The sequence below is a fragment of the Lycorma delicatula genome, chromosome 6 (genome assembly GCF_047948215.1).
Source record: "Lycorma delicatula isolate Av1 chromosome 6, ASM4794821v1, whole genome shotgun sequence".
Taxonomy (NCBI): domain Eukaryota; kingdom Metazoa; phylum Arthropoda; class Insecta; order Hemiptera; family Fulgoridae; genus Lycorma; species Lycorma delicatula.
In genome coordinates this window covers 64,407,005-64,430,145 of record NC_134460.1, presented here as the reverse complement: position 1 = coordinate 64,430,145, position 23,141 = coordinate 64,407,005, and the positions used below count along the sequence as shown (strand labels likewise).

Here is a 23,141-nt window from a genome sequence, read left to right as displayed (position 1 = left end):
AATAGAAAAAGTAAGAGTAACTGCTCTTACTGCTTTTATCCTTTGATTACCTGCTTTTACTGCAATTTTGTGTCTTTTTAACTGCATGAACACATAATTTATGTGTTCATAAATTATGAACACATAAATTTATATTTCTGATATTCCTTTTTGATCACACTGTTAATTATTTGTCTGTGAACTCAAAATTATTGTCAATATCATCACAATGCTAGGATGAGAACAGCAAGCCTCAGTTACTGAATACTGAGTAAGGACAGCTGAAAAAACTTTTAAGTTATTAAAAACATGGTAATTCTCAAATTTAGTTCATTTATTGTTTCAAAAGTTTTTAATTTTATATAATATTATTTATATTAAATAAAATTTGTTGTTAAGAGGATAAATGATAGGGTATAAACTATTGCAAAACTAGATATCTTATTAGGTTATTGGTACTTTTAGTGATCTAACTTGAGTTTAATGTCGAGTTATTTTATGAATGTATGTTGAACCTAAAGGTGATTTTTCAGTAGTTTATTGAATTTACTTTACTTAACTTCATGTCCAGTTTCTGTAAATAGTTTTTAGCCCAGTACTGGACAATACAATGGAATTAGTTTTTATGAGTCATAAATCTTCTTATGTATATATACATTGACAGTTTTGAGAATCTGTCAGATGTTCTGCAGTTTGCACTTTTCCAATCTTACAATAAATATCATTTATAGAAAAACTACTTCTAATAAAAAATTCCATTAGGATTTAGTGACAGACCAAAACAGCTTTAAATTAGTAGGTAAATCCTTTACAGCACATACTCACCACCGGCCTAAACTGAATTAAACTGGTTCTTTTTAATTCTATTTTTTGTACATGAGGAACTCATTTTACTCCTCATCCATTTACTTTATTCTTGATGATTCTTAGAAGATCAATTTTATTTTATATTTGAATGATCTAGATAATCCCTAAAATACAAAGATTCTTTTTTTTTAATCATTCTAAACATATGAATTGAGAAATTGATTGGTATTCATATAACTGCTCAGTTTCTACTAATCAAATGATCTTCTCTTACTTGGCTAATTAAAATTAAATATTGATATTTTTCACAGTTGTTTCTATGAAAAGGATTTTCTAGTTATTCAAATATTCAAACAGCTTGCTATGAAATTTATTAATGCACTGTAATTGGAATAGAACAATCTATAAAATGTATGAATTCTTAAAAAAATTGAAGAATAATCAATATTTTTCTCGTTAACATGTGGTTAAAAGAAAGAATTATGATTTTACAGTGTAAGCAAGTAGTTTGAAACAAAGTAATGTTGAAAAAAAAAGAAATTGTTTTAATATAGAAAGATGAGTTCATGACTGGTATATTTAAATATGTATCTATACATACAATATAATATTCTTTCAGCCTCTGCAAAGCACATAATTAGAGAAACACTCTTACCTTTAATTTTTTTACTTCATCAAAACACTTTCGGGCCAAAGCTCATTCTTAGTGATATCTTTTATAAATTCTTAAACTGTTTACAATTTACACACAACTTGTTTCATTCTTGACTGAACAAATATTTGTTCTAAATTTGTTTTAAATGATTTTAAAGATTTTTTAAATTTATTTTATTTTAAATAAAAAACAATTTTTACAAAATGTAAAAAGCTAATAGAGTTATTGTTTTTATTTGGCCTTAGTTGTCTGTGTTTTGTTTTTCTTTGGTTATATGCCTCAATTTTATTTCTTTTTTCACCATCTTCTAATGTACTTTAGTGCTGTAATGTATCTATTATATTATTATTATTAATTAATGGTAAAAATTGTGTTTTTCAGCTTATACAACATGTGAATTACACTCTATCAGTTGTTGGCCAGAATCGGTTTGGTGATGCTGGTGATGAAATAAACATGTCATTTTACCAACTCAAAGAAATGAATAATACAAATAAACCATTGCAACTGTTACTAAGTGGACCATATCAAGTGAATCCTTATACAGAAATTTTAATCGAGACTAAAATTATACCATCTTGTACTGAAAACCATGAATTGCCATATAATACAAAAGTAAGCATTTAGTAGATTATTACTTTTCATTAAAAAGCTGAATGAACATTGAAAAATTTTGTTTCAGAACTTGTTTTGTTGTTAGTTTTCATACTTTATATCTTTTTAATGTGTAATTATATAGATTGGAAGAATAGAATGATTTTTAGATTAATAAAAATAATTTGGGAATGTGCCACTAGGTATTAAAATACATAAGCTAGTCTAGAATAGCACAGTCTGAATTAAATGGTACTTATAAAAATGATACATTATAACTTTTGTAGTTAAAGATTGTAATTACTACAGGAAAGGAATTAACGAAAGTGTTTGCCGTACTGAGAGGAAGAAGTATTTATTATGCATTTTTCCATAGAAGGGTATGCCTATATGTATCAGAAGATTCTAAAGGGGGTTCAGTCAATAATATCTTTGAGAAAAATGGCAAAAGCCGTTTTTCTTTTTGAAAGCTGCTTTATCATGCTGACATTTAGGTTACAAGTGTTCATTTAACCTACTTTTTAATTGGACACAGAAGAATAAAATCAACTTCTGCCAATTTATGCTCCTTTTAAAGGTACTGGTTGAGTCCCATTCAGAAAAGTACGGCAAAACCTGTATTATATAACCTACATTACAGGAGTAAAATAGTGATTAAACACTAATTAATAAACCAATAATATAAATGAATGTTTATTTTAATATTCTAGAGTTAAAGTTAAATTAAATTATGTTTGCTGTTGACAGATAACTGATATAACAACAGAAATAAAAAAATAATGTATGATTACAAGGGTAAATCAAATATAGATTTTATTTTTAAAAATAAATTTATTTATTGAAAAATAAAAAGGTAAATATAATTTATTTTTCTACATAGTTCCCTACTTTAGAAATACAGTTTTCCCAGTGAGAAGGAAGGTTTTTTTATCGCAGCATCGTAGAATGAAGCTGGTTGCGTCAGGAACCAATTTTGCACGAATCCCTCCATGCCCTTGTCATCTTCAAATCGTTGCCCTCCTAGAGCTTTTTAAGCGGACCAAACGAATGAAAATCGCAGGACGATAGGTCCGGGCTGCAGGAAGGATGATCAAGTTGAGACCAGTGCATTTCATCTAGTTTTGAGACCATTAGAACTGCGGAATGAGGCCGGCGTTGTCGTGGAGGAGGATGGCCTCTCGAATCGATTGATCTCGTCTTTTATGGCGATATGCAGCCCTCACCTCATTCAACCGCTCCAGTACTACGTAGCATTGATTAAGCGTCGCTCATACAAAAAATCAAGGAGCAAAATGCCTCACTGGTCGAAAAAAAACGTTTGAAAGAATCTTGGCAGAACTTGCTTTTTTACTGGGGCTGCCTCCCCTTTCCAACACCATTCCATCCTGGCTTGCTTCGACTGGAGAGTGCAGTGGTGGACCTACATTTCGTCGCAGATGACGACCTGATTAAAAAATGCATCACCTTCTTCTGCAAACCATGCTCTAAGCCTCTGACAGACCTTCAAACATCTCAACTTCTGATCTGTGGTCCAAAGGCAAGAAACCCATCCGCCACACACTTTACGGAACTGTATGTTGTTTGTAATGATCGCTTGACAGCTTCCATGACTTATTCTGACCTGTTCTGCAGTTTCGGATACCCTTACCCGTCGATCGTCTTCAAGAATATCTCGAACCGCGCGAATGTTTTCATCTGTAATGGTGGTTCGAGGACGGCGATCATGTTCCTGATTTTCCACTCATTCTTGTCCTTTCTTGAACTCTTTATGCCACCAGGTAAACATACGAGTCCTTTACAATGTTTGGTCCCCAAACTGTGCAGTCAATCTCTGGAAAATTTCCGTCACTTGAACTCCTTCACGAGTGAGAAATTTTATAATTATGCGTGGCGCAGTGGAAGAGTGCACTTTTTGCTCCGACATCGTGAGCATTACTGACGAATTGGTTGGGAGTGTGGAATGGCCAGCTCTCCCCACTCCTAATGACCCCACCCAAGCATACTAGAAGCGCGGGTCCAGTCTTACCAACCATAGACGCTTAGGAACAAAAATCCCATTTATATTTGATTTACCCTCGTAAAATACTGTACCGTATTACTATTCAGTATAAAGCAGCTGAGATGACTATAAAGCTTTACAAAAAATAGAAAGAGACAATAAAAAAATAATTTAAATTGTCATTTAATTGGTCATCATCTGTATTAAGATTTTACCAACACACCACTCAAGTATCTGTTCATAAAAATGTTTGTTTCTTTTGGAATGTAATTCTTCCACTTTTGAATATCATTAAGTTTTGCTTGATGAATAGAAATTGTGTTAGATTATGCTTTCCTCTAAGGAAACTGAATCATAGGCATATTTGTGTTTCATAAGAAAAGTGTGTTTAATGAAAGAGTTAATAAAATTGCTAACCATAATGATATTTTTTCTTTTCTGAATCATAGATGAACTCTTTAAATTTACTAATACTGAAAATAACTTATTGTTCTTTTGAAACTTTTCTTTCAAATATCGCAAGGGAAATATATTTATTCTTATGTTTTCAGCCAATTTTTAAAATCAACTATTTCATTTCCATTAACTTGTTTTATCAAACATTTTGACTTCAGTAAACTGTTGGTTACCATTTTTAAAATTTCATCTGTAGAGTAAAGCTGATCATGTTTTTTTAAAATCCTTCTGACCATGTTGAAATCTGTTGTCACAAGGCAGATATGAGTGGCTATGAATACGGTAATAACATTCAATTTTTTTAACTTCTCTGAATAGGTTAATACTAAAAGAAAATGGGATAAAGCATGGTTTTTATTATGTCCTCAGCAATTATCATTATACAAATGGAGCTGAGAAAAACTGCTTATTTTATCCTGTCAGTACTGAAACAGAATTGTACACACTTCATTTGGCTTCTTTTGGCTTCACTCTGGTAGTATATATAAAAGCTTGCACCATTTTGTTTTACATCATGAATGCAAAAAATGTCACTGTAAGATGACAGATAAATATCTTGTGTAAGGAGTGCACAATAAAGAAATGTTCATCATATAATCAGTACACAATGGAAGTACTCCGTCTTCTACCTGATCCTTTCTCATCTTTACAACATTTCATTTGTAAAATTCTTTATGTTTAATATTATTTTTCCTCTTTTTTAACTCAGGACTACCTCTACACTTGAATTATATCATGAGAATCCATTATTTATTTACAGATACAAAAAGAAGAAATGCTAAACCTTGTCTGTTGAACATATAAAATAAGATATTAGCAGTACTATTTCAAGGAAAATTTTACTATTGCTGATTAAGTTTTTTGTAATCTAAATGATTTTACAATAAACATTTAAAAAGAAGATTGTCTTTTTGAAAAAGTTTTCTGAGAAACTTTTCATAGAATACCTTAGATGAAAATGTGTTCTTTTTCTGAATATTTTCATGTTCAGTACATGATATAAAGAACATTGATATTCATGATATATATATCTGTATCTGCTGTAAAGATTAGTTACCACTTTTTATAATTTTGATATTTATTTAGATATTTGAAATTAGCATTCTACAATTCTATAATGCAAGGTTACTGGTTCATTTAATTCACCAGATAATACATACCATAAAATATTGAACTATGCTTAACTGTTGACCGGTACGTTGAGTTAATTTTTTTTTATCTTATAGTATAAGTGGAAGTTGGAAAGTAGTACTTCAACAATAGATCTCTCATCATATTCTGGATCAAAATTACACTTACCTGGAGGGACTTTACAACCAAACCTGAAGTGTACTATTTACTGTCATCTTATTAACAAAGATACTAATGAAGCTCTTTTAAGTGTAAGTAGAAGAGTTTTTTAGGACATTAATGTTACTTTTGGTTAGTTTCATTTATCAAAAAATTGATTAAATATAATAATGAAAGTGAGTTTTCTCTATATACTTAATATCAAACTAACCTGCTAGTAAGCTGTATGATTATAGAATTTGTCTAGCAAATTTGTCACAAGTATTTTTAGATGTAGGTACTTTTTATTTCATTTTAGACCTCTTTTGCAAATGTAGAATTGTTAGGATTCAATAAATGACTCACTCTAAGCTTTCAACTTGTTTTGATATGTATTTTCTATCAAAAGAAGGCTTGATATTTTGATTAAGTTAATAGGAGTTTATGTTGACTAATTACAACAAACAGTGGATGCACATCTTCCTCTATTCATTTAAATCAGTGATTCTCATCCTTTTTAGTTTCGCAACTCCCAAAAAGTAAAAAAAAAGTATAATGAATATTTCACGACACCCAACCTCAATCCAATGAAATCTAATTAAAAGTGTTTAGCTATATTGATAGCAATGGGCATAAAGATGCATTTATGAAGTGTACAAACATGAGCAATTTACAGGTTCCAGTTTGTTATGTAGGTGTTTTTGTAATTTGGTCTTCTTCCATAATATTCACTGTGAGAGTGTCATGTTTGAACATGCATATGATTTGTTTGAACACATCATGCTGTCTGCAGTATAAAAGAGGCGTAAGGGCTTGCGGAATGTTAGTTTAGTTTCACACATGTGAAGCATGTGTCTGGTACCTTTTCGTAAGTTTTTAAAAGTATAGTTACAATGAAAATAATAATTGCAGTTTTGGTTTTTTAGTGTGCTGTCAAACGATGTAATTGTTTTTTTTTTTAATTAGATTCTTATTTAAAATGGATAAATTTGTGAAAAATGAAGTGAGCCATCTACATCCAGTGAATCTATTGTGGTAAAAAGACAAAATTGTACAATGATAGTTATTTAAATTATGGTTTTACCTCATTGGATGGAAACCCACATTGCATTGTTTGCTTTAATCTCCGATGAAAGCATGAAGCCACCAAAATTAATTCAATACTTTTAAAACTAAACATACAGATCATAAAAGAAACCCTTGTAATTTTTCAAAAGAAAATTACATACTCTGAGAAATCAGCAAGCTTCTATTTGTAAATCAAGCCATACTGATAAAAGTATGCTTAAAGCATCTCACCTCATAGCATTAAGAGTAGCTAAGATGTCCAAACTTGCTCACTGCAGTTGATAAGATCGATGTCTTAACAGGCATGGAAGAAGCAAAAATTGAAAAAAAATCTGCTTTCTAACAACACAGTATCAAGGCAAATCGATGACATGTCTGCCGATGTTTGCGATCAGATAATTCAGCAAGTGAATTTGTTAATATTTAATTTGATGAATTAACAGGTGTGGTAAATCAATCAAAGAAAATATGTACCTGGTCATGCAACAGAACAATATCTTTTTGTTGTTTTATGAGGCTACTGAAAACTATAACGTAACTTTGACAAAATGTATTGCGGTATGTAGTGATGATGAAAAGGTGATAACAGGAAAAAACAATGGATTTCTGAAAAAATTAAAAGATTGTCTTACACCAAAGGCATAAAGGATGCGCTACTTCCTTCACAGACATGCTCTTGCCTCTAAAAATATGCCAGAAAATCTCATATAAATTCTTTGTAAAGCTGTAAAAATTGTTAATTTTATTAAAAATCAACCATTATGGAATATACTATTGGCTACACAATGTGATGAAATGGGTGAAAAGAAAAAAATCTCTTCTTTTCCATACAGAAGTCAGATGGTTACTCTAGGGGAAAGTGTTAACCTGGTTATTGGAATTGTGAGATGAATTAATATTTTTCCAGAATAAACAAATCCCATTCTTAGTGTTTTTACAGAATAATGAGCAAGTTTATACGTTGTTGTTGGCTTACTTAGTTATTGTATTTTTTCATTTAAACGACTTGAATGTGAATTTATAAGAAAGTGATAAAAATATTTTATTAATGACAGACAAGTTCATAATTTCATTAAGAAGCTTGATATCTGAGTTATTCGCCTTCAAAGAAAAAATTCTGTTATGTTTCCACTCACTTCTGATTGTACTGAGAAAATTTTGGATGAAGATGCTTTTATTCACCTCAGTTTGGATAGCACGAAGATGCATTTACATGAGCTAAAAATTCAGCTAGTGGAGCATTTCCCAGAAGATAAAAATGATTTATTGAAAAGATGGATACTGAATCCATTTAGTGAAAATACTGTTGCAGCTGCTAAGTTACCTGTTGAGATTTACAACCAATTCATTGAAATTTTTGCCAATAAAACGTTACAACTATAATTCACATCTAAAGATTTAGATATGTTTTGTCTTGCTTGTTGAAGTAAATATGGAAATTTAGTCTCAGAAGCATTGAAAGTATTAATCCCTTTCACGATGTCTTATTGCTGTGAAAAGGATTTTTCACAGCAAAGCAAATTGTTTGAAAACAATTTGCTTTTGTGAGTTTCTAATATGGATCCATATATTGATTGAGAAACTTTTAAATGAAAAACAAATATAACTATCTCATTAATTTATTATCTTTACATGTCTATTTATAAAAATGTGTATAATAAATGATTTTTTTCTCATAAAATGATTTCATTATTGTTTACGTGTAAAGTTGTAAGATATTTTTGTGACCCCCTTTTCATAAGACCGCAACCCCCAGGCTGAGAAACACTAATTTAAGACACACATTTTAATAGTATTGGTTGAATAGATCAAGTGAATCTTTCAGTACTACTTTCCTTTAAGTTGTTCTTGCTTGTTTAATAATACTCAGTGAACTGAACAAAATCCTTTAAGAGGTTGTCTGAAATTGGATGTTTATTCTTGAAAATTTTACTGATTTGTAAAGCTTTTGTGATTTAAAAATTTGTTTGAAATAGCATAATCACTGCAAAAGTTTTTACAAAGATTAATAGAAAAACATTCCTAAAATTAAATATTATCACCTGAATAATGTTGAAAGAATGGAATTAATTAATTACACATGCAAAAACAATTATGCACAATTCAAATAAACTCTTCATGTTCACATTCATGTTTTATATTGCAGAGTGTACTATAAGCATATGTTGTCATTTAATAGTGATTACATTAAGATAAGGACTGTTCAAAATTGACAATAATAGTCCATTTTAATGATAGTCAATAATAGTTATTTTAATAGTCGGCTTGGTAGGAGAAATTAACTGTAATAGAGAAAACAATTTTATTACATACATAAAACTCATACATCAAAACTCAGGAAATCATTCTACTATGGCAGCAGCATTTTTGCCCTCTATCAATGAATACCACTGCTACCCGTGTACTCATTAACCTAATCTTGAACTTATCATTGGTTCCAAAGTGCTGAGTGTCCAGCCAGACCTTCTTCATCTTTAGGAAGATATAATATTTACTCAGCATTAAGTCCAGCCTGTGGGGAGAACAGTAAAAAAATTTCCCCTTTTAACTGGTTAAATAATGTCTGTGGAACCTATAAATTATGGAATGGAGACACACATTGTCATGTAGGAGAGCAAAACTTTCTATGACCATCCCACATAATTATATTAATTTGACCTCAGAAATTTTATCATTTTAACTTTACTGAAAACTTCTGATTCCTTATTCTGCGAAGTTTTATCAATTCCCTTTTGGCTCCAAACTACTGTAGCCATCACTCCATGGGTTTTTTAGTACCTAGTTGAATTTTTGGCTTGTTAGGTGAATGTTTTATGGAAGTAACATTATTATTATAAAACAAACCCAGTTGTTGGTAAGTCTTGGTGCCAAAAAACCCTTCTGGTTGTAAAAATGGACTGAGTTGCTTATATCACAACTAATGATAGTTCCATGTTTCATTAGCAATAGATTTACTAGCACTAAACTGAGTTAATGGCAGATGGGTGTGTAATGTGATTCTAAACTTCAATTGGTTACCACATACGTAATATGTGGACCAAGTTTATGAATATCATTGTCAAAATAATAATATTCTATTAATGTTCTCCATTTCTGAGTTAATAAATGAATTAATTTTTTTGAAGGAGAGTTTTGAACTTGAGACACTCACTTCACCATTAGAAGTAAGGATAGGAGTTACTAACCTTGAAATTGGAACTGGACAAAGTTTAGAACTCTGGGTTTCAACAAATTTAATTAGCACTGCAGATGATAAAGTGCAGGTAAAATTGAACTATTTATATTTTTGTATTATATAAGTTATAGTTTTATTTTTTATCAGTGCATAATGTATGAGGTGTGTTCAAAAGGTATCCATGTTTGTGCAGTGAACAAACTGATAACTATAGGAAAACTAGTTGGCAGAATGTGTAGCTGTGATTTTGAAAATCAAATTCCTTTTTGTTATGTCTAACTATCAACATTAATCTGTCTCTCTAATCTGTCTCACTTTCAGTATTGCCATGTTTTTCATGTCTTGAGATAGCTGATTTAATAAAGCAGCTGACAAATTTAAATAATTCAATTAGGTAAAACTATGGACATTAGGTAAAACTACAAGTCTACGCTGTAAGTTGACAATTGATAAGAATTTTCTGCAATTTATTAAAGATCGGGTATGTATGCCTCAGTGTATATATTGTTCTTGTGAGGGTAGATTTTTCAGTCACTCTGTAGTTAACTTTACTAGATTAAATTAAACAGAAATTAAACTAGAACATCCAATAATACACCATTCTAAATTATAATTTTCAATTAATATTAAATAATCAGATGTTTTACCAAATGTATTACATATACACATATGTAATGCTTATTAAATTACATTTACATACTTCCAAAAGTACATAAAATTTTATTTCAATAATAAATTTTTTATTATCTTTGAATTATTATTTATTATAAAAGTTTTTTACAATCACCGGTTAATAATTATTAAATAAATATATTTATTTAAAAGAAAAAAGAAAAGTTAAAAAAGTAAATAAAAAAAAAAGTTAAAAAAAACAATAGGAAATGAAGTCTGATTCGAACCGATGTGCCTTTCCTTTAAAATTCAAATATTTCATTAATTAAAATTTTAATTTTGATTGCAATAAAAAAGGGAGGTGCACAACTTAATGTTACAACAGTCCTAAATCCAAAATTTAAATTTTCCAAAAGGATTTTTTTTAAAAAACATGAAGACTAAATTAAAATCAGTTTGTATTTATTTTTTATTACAGTTTAACTGGATCTGTGAATATAACTCTGAGAAATGTTTAGCTCCTGGGCCAAATTCAACGGAGTTGTCAGAAGTTTATAAAAAAGAATTTCAACAGAAAGTTCTTAAATTAAAACCTGGTTCTTTAGCAGTAGGAAGGTAATTTTTCAGTAAAGTTATGTATATTTTTTAATATACAGTACAGCAGAACCGACTAAGCGGTTAGGCATGGGTCAATACTCAGGCAGTGGAGGGGGTAGGTAGGTGCACGTGGTGTCTATTCCATTGGTAACCCCACTTCAGTAGCCAACATGGTTTGGATCAGAGCGCATTGTTGCTTTGCAGTGCATGTGTATTTTGAAAATCACCAATTTATGATCATGACGCAAAGGAAATTTTGGCAACGGTTCAACATTTTTCACAACAGTGTTGTTCATATTTCGAACACAGTCCTGAATGCCCGACACAGGTTTATCAGAATTCCAGAAAATGTGCAGCTAGTGAGAGCAGTGATTGAACAATTGCCAAGACATTCTGCTTGGAGGAATGTTGTTGCCTCCAAGCAAATACTTGCACAGATCACTCCCAAGACAGCTTTCTTCAGTAGTGACGAGGCACATTTTCACCTTAGTGGGGTTATAGATAAGCAAACTTTCCGCTACTAGGGTGAAAATAACCCACAAATTATTCACAAATGATGCTACATTTTCTAAACTAATGGTGTGGTGTGCTGTATTACCATTTGATGTGGTAGGCCTGTACTTCTTTGAGGAGGTCAGTGTACTGTGACCATGACTGTGAATTCTGAACAATATGTCTCAGTGTTGCGAAATTTTCTGCAGCCCAGAATAGAAGAGATTATTGAAGATTGATTGGGGGACTTGTGGTTCCAACAAGATAGGGCTCCAGCTTGCACAAACCAAAATTCACCCAATGTTTTGAGAGAAATTTTTCTTGGATGTCTGGTTTCTCCGAGGGGTTATGTAGGATAGGGTGGCCTGCACGGTCACCCAATTTCAGCATTTGTGATTTCTTTCTTTGGGGTTATCTGAAGACAAAGATGTTTAAACGTCACCCTCACACCCTACTAGTGCTAAGGAAATGGATTATTGAAGCAATTAACGCCATACCCAATGATATGTATGAACAAGCTGTACAAAGCTTCAGAAATCATCTACAACAGTGTTTTGCTGCTAACAGCTACCATCTTGAGAACATTATTTTCAAAAGATAATGATTATTAATTGGTATGTACTGTTAATTTAGAAAAAAACATTTTTCCTCCAAATACCACCATTACTTTTTTATAATTCCTCAAAACTGCTTAATCGGTTCTGCTGCACTCTTTATATTAGCTTAAGTATTTAAATTGAATTTATTTTCTACAAAGAAATTATTAAATTGGAAGAATGTAGAAACTGGAACAACATTTCATTTATGTAGGAAAATGTACTTTATGGTGACGTTAGTGATTGACATACTGGATTTCATTCAAAGTTACTGTTTGGGTATTGCATAATGAACTGAAGCCATTACCAACATCACTACTTGTGAAATAATTCAATTTTTAATATTTCAGTTATCATCAGCTAGTAATTCATGACTCATCAGAAATGATTAACAGTGCTATAAAAATTATATATGTAATATTTTAAGAATATTTATGTACATTCATAAAAATTATATTTTAATATAAAAACAGTTACCACATACTATAATACGTAGAATAAGCAAACTCTTACTATATAGATTGTAGGTTCATCAGTACTGAAGAATATGAAAAAGAACAACAAAACTAAAAACAATGTTATTACCATGTTGTATGGACACAGGGTCCAAAAAATGTTTTTGTTGAAAGATATTTGGTACAACTTTGTGTGTATGATGCTGTGGTGACTTTCAATGATGGATGTATTGGTAGGTTAAAAATACATTTGGGGGTTCACACTGGGCAAAACAGTGTAGATACACTATGCTCACTCGACAAGGACCATATCAGGAAAGAAATATGAAAAATATTTCCAAGGAAGCCATGACTGCAAAAGAAGAAAACTATTTAACGATAATTCAGAGGAGGATGAGAATTGCCAGGCTGGAGGCTTCTAGGTATTCAAATGTAATATAAGGTAAGCAGTAGTTATATATTTGTTGTTTACCCAGTTTCCTGCAAAAAATCATATTTTTTTGGCACAAAAGATCTGTTTCTCAGAAAGTACTTGTGATACAGGGCTGAAATTTTACAACTTTTTCTAGTTGTTTAGTTCCTTGTGTGGATCCTCTGTCATCATTGTCTTTATAGTTGATTTAAAAATTAAAATAGGCCAAATTTTCTGTAAATTTGGATGGCTTGTTAAATTTTTAACTTTTTTCAAAACTTTGATATTTCAGGGTAAAATACATTTTCCTATTTGAATTAACCAAAGAGTATCAGTAGTTTCAAAATACAATAAGAAACACTCTTATCACTATTAGTCTCTGAAATAGTGGGTCATAAATTAGGCAATTTTAACATTAGCAGGATAGTGCTTCCAGTTTTACCTAAGTTAAAACAAATTTATGTCGGAATTTTTATTTTTCCCAAAAAGCAGTATCATAGTGATGTCCTAGCACCAGTTCACTATGATTTACATAAATATATATTTTTTAAATTCAGAACAAAAGCTATAAAAAAATATAATTTATTTTATAAGTAAAATTACTGGAAGTATGCCTCCAAAAGATTGTTGAGGAATGATTATGATCAAACATTTAGTATAATTTACTGTTAATACCTGTTTAATGTAAGTTATTTGATCTGGAATGTATTTGTTTATTTAGTATGCTGATTTTTCAAATCTAATATGATTATAAATCTTCTGTTATTTGAGGGTGATGAATTTCATGACTTTTTACGTGTAAATTTTGCAAATTACAGTTAATATTTTTGTATGTGCATACCATTTATTAGAGGTTATTAGTAATGCTTGATTCTGTTGTTTTTGTGTAGTAGTTTAATGTGTTCTTCATATCCTTGGGTAGGTGCATGTCTTGTTTCCCTAATAATAAATATAGTTACCCCAGTTTTATCTTTTTACTCTAAAATGCAATATTTATTAGTGTGTGCTTATTATGTATTGTGATCTAAAAGATTTTGTTTATGATTAAAAAACAAAGAAAACCGCAAAGTAATAATACTTGTTTCATTTATTTAAAATATAAATTGTATTTTAGTTAAATATACACTTTATCATTTTTATGTCAAAGTTGCTACTGTAATTTGAATATCATTACTAAAGAAAATATCAGCAACAAATCACTCACATCATGAATAACTTTTTTATCTGTTACTGGGTCCATTTTTCATCAATTTCTTTGTGAAGAATAAGCTAGAACCTGAGAGAAATGTTAAATAATTTGGCATTGTTCTATTATCTAGTATTCTTAAATTGATCTGTTAATGTATAATTTTTTTTATTCCAGATACACTTTTAAAGTAAAAGCAGTTATGAAAGATAATAAATCATTTGCAGTAACTGAACCTACATATATTACTGTTATTCCTGGTGAACATCCACAGATTCAGATTTTAAAGTATTCAATTAAACCATTAAATCCTAATGAAGGTTTATTTATACCAGCTAAAATTTTCAATCTCAAACCCGGATGTGTAATGAACTGGGAAGTTGAACGGGAAAATAGTTTTGATTATATTAACTTGAAATCATTGGTAAGAAAGAATATATTACATTTGTTTTAACAAAAGTATAAATGTTTTCTTACATTATAAATCAGCCTGAATCAAGGCTCAAGTAGGCAGATTTGATAATAATCAGTATTGATTTTTTTTTATGAGAAATGGATTAAAGCATGTGAAAAATGGCAAGTTTAACTGGGATTCATACCCAAAACCTGGTGGGCTGAGTTTGCCATAGAGGTCAGAAAATGTATTCATTCTATAGAATATGATGTAGTTATTAGCTGACTAGTGTAATAAATTAATCCTTTTACTAGCTTCAAAAAATATAATAATATAATTATAAATATAATATACTATTTTGTATTAATATATATATAAATATATTTAAATATAATTATTTCATCAAAGAACTGTACAAATTAATAATTTCAAAAAATTAATAGTTAAATAATTAATCAGTAACTTAATAGAGTAAATTTTAATATAAGTTGTGTTTTAGGATCTCACTAGCTTATAAGCTGAAGTGCAGAGTGAAATTTAGCATATTTAGTTGCCTAATAATTGATAAATGTTTTCACGTGCTTACTTAGTAGTAAGCCTGTTGCCGCATGAGACTAACTGGCATAGTGCTGGCGAATTGCTTGATGTAAAAAGTTTGCATTTTACCTGCTTTAATGGGAATGACTGTACATAATTCCATTGTATGATCATAAAACTCTTAACCGATTTCATCTAACTGAATTCATTGTTGTATGAAAATATATTCAAATATGTGAAAATAAGTATTTAATTATAGACCTTCAGATTCTCTGTTCTCATAATAAAGAATCAAAGTTATATTTGATTAAGAACAATAGGAATTGAAATAAAGTTTGAAAAGAAACAAAATTTAATCAATAATAAAAAATATAAAATTAAATCCTCTAATGCAGCATTTCTCAACCTTTTAGTATTGCGACCTAATTTTCAATCAATTATCATCACGTCTCTCTCTCGTAGATTAACAATGTATATAGTATTAACAATGTATTTTAAGTATTTCAATGATAAAGCTACACTACAATCGTAATTACAAACCTTACAAATTACCAAAAAGTAAATTTATTGATATTTGGCAACACCGATCAGCTGCATTGACAAAAGCAGAATTAATGTCTCTCTATTGCTCTCTATCTTACATCCACCATATCGGACATTCTCCTGGCTTCACAAGAAGTTCCAATTTGTCTTGAACATTCTAGAATGTCTGCAAAAACATCTATAAGTGCTGCACCCTGTAAAATTCCAGCCAATCTCATTTGAGTCGATCCTTCTATTGCTACTGAATTTATCATCAATGTGTATCTTGTAATTTGCGTGTTAATTGCAATTCATAGTATTAAATATTCATTGCAGTAGATTTGTACAGAAACAGGGATAAATTTTTAAGTGGGTGTAAGCAAGCATTTGACAATAGTGAAGCATAAATTGCATAGACGAGTGGTTCTGAAAATAAAATCAAGAAAATATTTTCAAGAATACTTAAATTTTGGGTTTATCATTACTGAAATAAATGAAGAAGAAAGGTCCCTGTGTGTCACTTGGTCAAAATTTTGGCAGCAGATAGCATAAAACCTAATAAACTTAAACAATATTTGGAAACGCTTCATAGTGAGTATGTTAACAAACCCGAGAATTTTTTGAATTAAAATTAAAATCATATGAAAAGCAAATATCATTTATCTGTGAATGAAAAGCTTTACTAGCCTCTTAACAAAGTTTCATATAAAACAACCAGATGTAAAAAAGCCTAACATCACTGGTGAAGAGTTTATTTTGCCAGCTGCAGTTGAGATTGTAGAAACTATGTTTGGAGATAATTTTGCCAAGCAATTGCAGTCCATACTACTATCGAATGATACTGTTGCATGTCGAATTGATGATATAGCTGAAGAGTGCAGCATCAGGTTTTTGGTAAGTTGCTTGACAAATTGTTTTCAATTCAGCTTGTTGAGGCAACAGATAGCAATAAAGATGCTCATTTCATTGCTTATGTTTGATTTTGTGATGGCATGTCAGCTGTAGAAAAACTACTTTTCTGCAGACCAATAGAACTTGAAGCAACAGCACTCACATTATTTGCTATCTTAAATGATTTTACAAACGAAGCAAACATAAAGTGGAAAAACTGCATCAGAATATGCATTGATGGTGCTCGTTCAATGTCTGAAAGATTCCAAAGTATACAAGCACTTGTGAAACAAAAATCTTCACAGTATGCCTGGTGGACACATTGCATGATCCACAGAGAAGCTCTAAAAAAATGAGCCCTGGTCTCAATATTGTGCTAACGATGGTTGTAACTGTAGTAAATTATATAAAAATGAGACCCCTAAAATCAAGAATCTTTTTTGTACTTTGTAACGACATGGGTGTAGTACATTCAGCGTTACTATTTTATTGTAAGGCATGATCGTCATCAAGTGGGAAATTTTTGCAACATGTTTATGAATTAAGAGATGAAATCGCCATTTTTCTAAAAGAGGAAAATTGATCAGAAGCCTAGAAATTTTGAGATGGTTTATTTGTAATGGAATTGAGCTACTTGGTCGACGTACTCATATTCGAGAAATTAAATACCTTGAATTTTCAACTCCAAGGAGCAAATACATATACGTTGGATGCAAGTGATATATATATATATATATATACACACACACACACACACACACACACACACACACACACACACACACACACACACACACACACACACATACACACACAATATATCTCTGTTTGGAGAGATAAAGAGAGAAATATATTTTCAGGGTAAAAGATTATTACAGAACAGAAACACATCCAACCAGTAAGGTAATAGATTAAGAAAAAAGAAAATATTCCTGTTAAAGTTTTACCAAAAGGAAAATATCTCTATTTTATATTAAGTAGTTAATTATAAACATAATTGTAGAAAAATATTATTTCTAACTTAAAAATTTTTTCTATGTATGATTATAAAGAATGTTGATTATTAAAATTATCATAAATATATTAACTTAATAAAGTTTCTAAAACATTATTTGAGTTGTGAGATTGTTTTTACTCACTTGTTTGTGCAACATATTTCTTTTCACTACCAGGTAATTTTGTAACCACTTTTTCTTAATCAAAATAGGTTGAGTTTTATTGTTTAATTATTATTTCATTTTTTCCAGAGAAATATACAGTCAAATCTTATCTTATCCTCTGATTCAAATACAAAATCAAAAGAATTTCCTTTACAAATACCAGGTAAAGATGATAACAATGGTAGTCTTACTTTGAAGGAAGGAGCAAGTTATAAAATCTCTCATTCTGTTTACTGTGGAGGAAATAGACATAGTTCAGCTTCTATTGTAATTTATACTGACGTGCTTCCTAAACCAGAAAAACTTAAGGTTTGTTATTTCCAAAGTTGAGCGCAAGTTTTTTTTTTGCATTTCTTAATGTTTTATTATATATATTATTCTTTTATGTTACCACTTTCCTGCCTAGAAGTTGAAAGAATACTTTGTGTATTGCATTTTCATATTGATTTCTTTCAGTAAACTTCTATTTAATGACTTACCTGTCATTACATAATAGTTATTTCATGAAATTTTCTACATACTTATATACAACTAGCTGACCCGGCAATGCTTTGCCATTGCTGGATTTGAATATATATTAAATGAACACAAATGAAAGTTAGATAAAACATTAAAAAAACTGAATATTATGGAACTTCACAAAATTTAACCTTTACCCTTTTTTCCATCTTCTCTTTTTCCCTTCTTCCCTATTTTCCTTTTTCCATTTTTTGCAAAAATATTTATTTTCACGTAACTAATATATATTCTGAATATGAGCCAAATCAGACCATAAATACAATTTTCCGAAATATCTCAACCCCAGCACCACCTTGTGAGAACCAAACTAATTCAGAAACCTTCGCAGGCATACGCACAACTCATGAAAGTTTCATCACAATTGGATGAGTGGTATAGGAACGCATACAGGACAAACAAAAATCCATTTATACATATATAATTTTACTGTATGATATGCTCTTATAATTTTATTATGTTATACTGTATACTATAAATGTGTTATTACTATACTTGTATTCTAAACTGCAGAAATAATATATTCAAGATATGATTGAAAAATTGTGAAGCTAGGCCTAAAAAAACATCAATTTTAAATTTGGTTTGCATCTCTTTCAATTTAGCTGCCTTGTGCAAGATTACACTGCTATCAGTAATTCTACCACTTGGTTGCTTTGAAGAAATTCTATTCCTTAAGTGTGTCAACTGTTTTCTGTGATACACTGTAGATTTTATGTTCAAAGCCATAATAGCAACCTTTCAACTTATGAAGAGGAAGAAGTTGGAGGGGTAAAATTTGGTAAGTACAGATGGTGCTGAATGACAATCCTGTCATTGTCAACACATTGTCATTGTCATGACAATCCGTCATAAAACTATATTTTTTTTGCTTATGAGCAGGAGTATTTTCATGATGAATCAACCACTTGCTGCTATTCTATCATAATTCTGGTCATTCATGTTGAATCAAATTTATATTCCTTTAGACATTTACATCATTGTAATAAAGTTTGGGGACAAATTCACATGGCACAGCCCTGAAAATGTTAAAGAAAAGGATTAGCTTACTTTTCTTGGTTTTACTCCTGATCAGCCTTGCCATTTTGGAGTGTAAGTCGCTTTCATATTTGAACACTGCTGATTATTCTCTGGATTATTATTAGAAATTTTATCTCTCCCTGACCTTAAGATAAGGTTTGGGTCATTCCCCAAAACTTGTTTACATAGATTCTGATAGATTTGATATGATGCTGCTACTTAGAAGTTAGCAACCAAGATGTGAGCATACCTGTGCATACTTGAAGCATACCTGTCATATATTTGATGTCATAAATTACCTTTATTGTGATTTTATGATCCTTATATACAAGCTGCCTAATTTTGTTCTTATTTTTTTTCATACTTCAGTGATACATTTTCCCTGTTGTAATGTACAGGTGATTCCAAATTTCATGGCAATTTCTCGATAAATGATAGATTCTATAGCCAACAATAAGAAAAAAAAATTGTATAAACATTGGTGGTCGGAAAATGGTCCATTAGCGAGTTTCAGCTCATAAAACATTTAGCCCTGCTTTCCGTTTCCTCTCTGAAATTAAACCTTACTAAAATCTTGGGGTACAAATTGAGGGGTAAATTTGCTGGTTCCCTATGGTTTATGATCCAAGAAATTAAATAAAAGAGGTCCCCCAGACCTCTATCTCAGTTAGATTTTAATAAAGAAACGGTAAAACATGAAAATGTTTTGTCAGAAAATACACTTTTTTAAGTTTGGAATAAAATAACTTTGTTAATTTACCAGTAAAAATGTCTAGTTGACTTTGTAGAGAATTTAATTCTGAGAAAATTGATATAAATAACATCTATTAAAATTAAACATAAATTTGAGAAGTTCAGCTTTAATTAGAAACAAAACACACAAACTGGAAAAGTGATACGATTTTAAACAGAACAATTTACATACATATGCTAAAAGTTATAAAAATAAATTTTAAACATCCTTCTAAAATATATTAAAGATTTTTATTTTCTCATAGATTTGCAATAACAGCTAATCAACAAGTTTAGTGTTTAGATTTGAATATTCATTTGAGCAGTGTTTGTGCTGTTATTGTTTGGTCAGTCATTCACAATGGGTGATACCTCAAATTTGTTGGACATGTTAATGTCCATCTACTCTCTTGGATTTCAAATGAGTTTGTTTGTGTAAAATAAATAAAAATGGATTGGCTGCTGTGCATGAATACCGGGAAAATTATCCACTTTGAAGAGTACCAGATTGTAAAATATTTGAAGCTTTGTAGAGATGAGTTCGAGAAACAGCTATGCTTAAACCACAACAATTCGATGCTTGGTTGTGAACATTTTGTGAGAAATGCCAACGCTGAAGAGGCAATGTTGAATGCAGTACAATTATCTCCAGCTCAAGCACCAGAAAGATTGGTGCATATTGCTTTCATGTTTTGCAATCAAGTGTGAGGTGAGCATTGCAGGAGCAGCAATTCTACTCATGCCATGCAATATGTGCACAAGAGTTATTACCACCTTATTCTGATAAACAGTGAAATTCTGTTGATGGTTAATTAGAAAATGTGAACATCATTCTGATTTCGTAAGTAATATAATTACTGACTAATCCTGTTTTACAAGAAAAGGCATTGTAAATTATTGAACTTGGGCAGAAGAAAATCCCCATAAAACTGCTACTAGTCATTTCCAACACACTTTTTCATTTGATGTGTGATGTGGTCTTCTTGGTGATAATCTCATCAGCCCTTTTTTCACAGCCAAGGCTCAATGGAGAGCAGTATTTGTATTTTTTTGCAAACAAATCTGATTGAACTCTTAGATATTCCACTTGTAGGTAGAGTGCAGATGTGGTTTTTCATTGATGGTATACCTGCTCACTACTGTCATGATGTAATGTAATGAATCATTCAAATAACACATGTAGTAAGCAATGGATTGGTCGAAATGAATCAGTAAAATGGCCAGCACAATCTCATGCCAGCAGACCTTTTCCTTTGGGGTTGGATGAAGTCATTATCTATTCTGCTCATATTGGCACAAAAAAATGTAAGATAGAGGCCTGGGACCACTTTTATTCAATTTCTTAGATCAAAAACCAGGGAAGCACCAAATTTACCCCTTGATTTGTATCCCAAGAATTTTAGTAAGGTTTAATTTCGGAGAGGGAGCAGAAAGCAGGGCTAAATGTTTGCGAGCCAAAACTCACTAATGAACTGTTTTCTGACCTATGTTTATATGAGCTTTTTTTTCATATTTTTGGCTGTAGAATCATCTCCCAAGAGATTGCCATGCAATTTTGAATCATTCTGTATATATAATCTAAAACACTTTGTCTAGTTTATTGCTTCATTACTGTAAGTTTGCTGGCTCGTTTTAGAAGTCCCTATTAATTTCCTGAGAATGATGCAGAATTAGATAGTAGTTCTAGTGTTGTGTTTGTAGTAAATTTCTGATTTGCCCACGGTTACAAAAATGTATGAAACACAGATTTTTTTTAATGTAGAACAAAGCCATTTCATGAAAGTTCTACATACGTATGTCCATAATGTATGCTATATATTTTTTACAATTCTAATAAACAATATTATTATAAACAATGAAGGTTCACAAATTATTATTTTTATGACTCTACTTAGCAAATTCAATAACAAACCTCTTATCTTTCATTAAAACACTTTTATCTTCTCAATGAAAGTCTTCACCTATATTTTTATTGATTAAAAATATTGTAATAACAGTTGTAATTATTGCATGTATGTTTTGCAAATTTAAAAAACATAATAAATAAATTCAGGATTATACTTATAATGTGTATTATTAGATGCTACAACAATGCAAGCTCTGGTAAATCACTGGTAACTCTTAATAGTAAGGCTATTAATTTGAATGAATTTTTTTATTTTTAAATATCAGGTAATTTTATTTAATGAAAATGTTTAATATGTTAATTATTTCTAAAAAGTATATTGAAATTTTATTGCGTACGAGTATTTCCAATAATGATAATTTTAATGAAGTTAGAATCTTTGTGTATGAATCTTTTCTTTGTGTATAAATAAAAGTATGATACTATTAAGTTACAAAGTAACTATCTATTATGTTGTTTTTAAAGTACTGAATTTTTTGTTGATTTTTAACTGTTTTTTGGGCAGAAAAGTCTTCACTTTTGTAAAGAGTTTGAGTTTTTGGAAGAAGCTTGACCATAGGATATTTAGATATTTAACTGAACTAGACTATATATCTAAATATCAGTTAGTTCACCTAACTAGTTCAGATATAGTTGGGCACCTAACTATTTTATCATTAATTTTTTTTATTAGTTAAAAAAAGTCTCATTAGATATCTTAAACTGAACCCACCTAGGTCTAGTGGTGAATATGTCTTCCTAATCAGCTGATTTGGAAGTCGACAGTTCCAGCGTTCAAGTTCTAGTAAAGGCAGTTACTTTTATATGGATTTGAATACTAGATCATGGATACTGATGTTCTTTGGTGGTTAGGTTTCAATTAACAACATATCTCAGGAATGGTCGAACTGAGACTGTACAAGATTACACTTCATTTACACTCATACATATCATCCTCATTCTCTGAAATAATACCTGAACGGTAATTCCTGGAGGCTAAACAGAAAAGAAAGAAAGAAGATATCTTAAATTGAAACAAATAGTCATGAATTGCATGATTTTAGTACTAAGCAAAATTAGTATAAAATGCTAACTAATATTTTTTATTCCTAAATTTATTAACATTTCCTTG

General features: G+C 30.4%; 1 protein-coding gene across 1 annotated transcript in view; it reads left to right on the top strand.

Moving 5' to 3' along the window:
* LOC142326875 (uncharacterized) overlaps positions 1-23,141 on the top strand; it is a 57,848-nt gene that overhangs the window by 10,127 nt on the left and 24,580 nt on the right. Inside the window, exons 5-10 of the mRNA XM_075369608.1 lie at positions 1,823-2,056; positions 5,717-5,872; positions 9,953-10,090; positions 11,093-11,229; positions 14,530-14,776; positions 17,944-18,165. Of these exons, the coding sequence (XP_075225723.1) occupies positions 1,823-2,056; positions 5,717-5,872; positions 9,953-10,090; positions 11,093-11,229; positions 14,530-14,776; positions 17,944-18,165 (1,134 nt within the window). The remainder of the gene's footprint in view (positions 1-1,822; positions 2,057-5,716; positions 5,873-9,952; positions 10,091-11,092; positions 11,230-14,529; positions 14,777-17,943; positions 18,166-23,141) is intronic.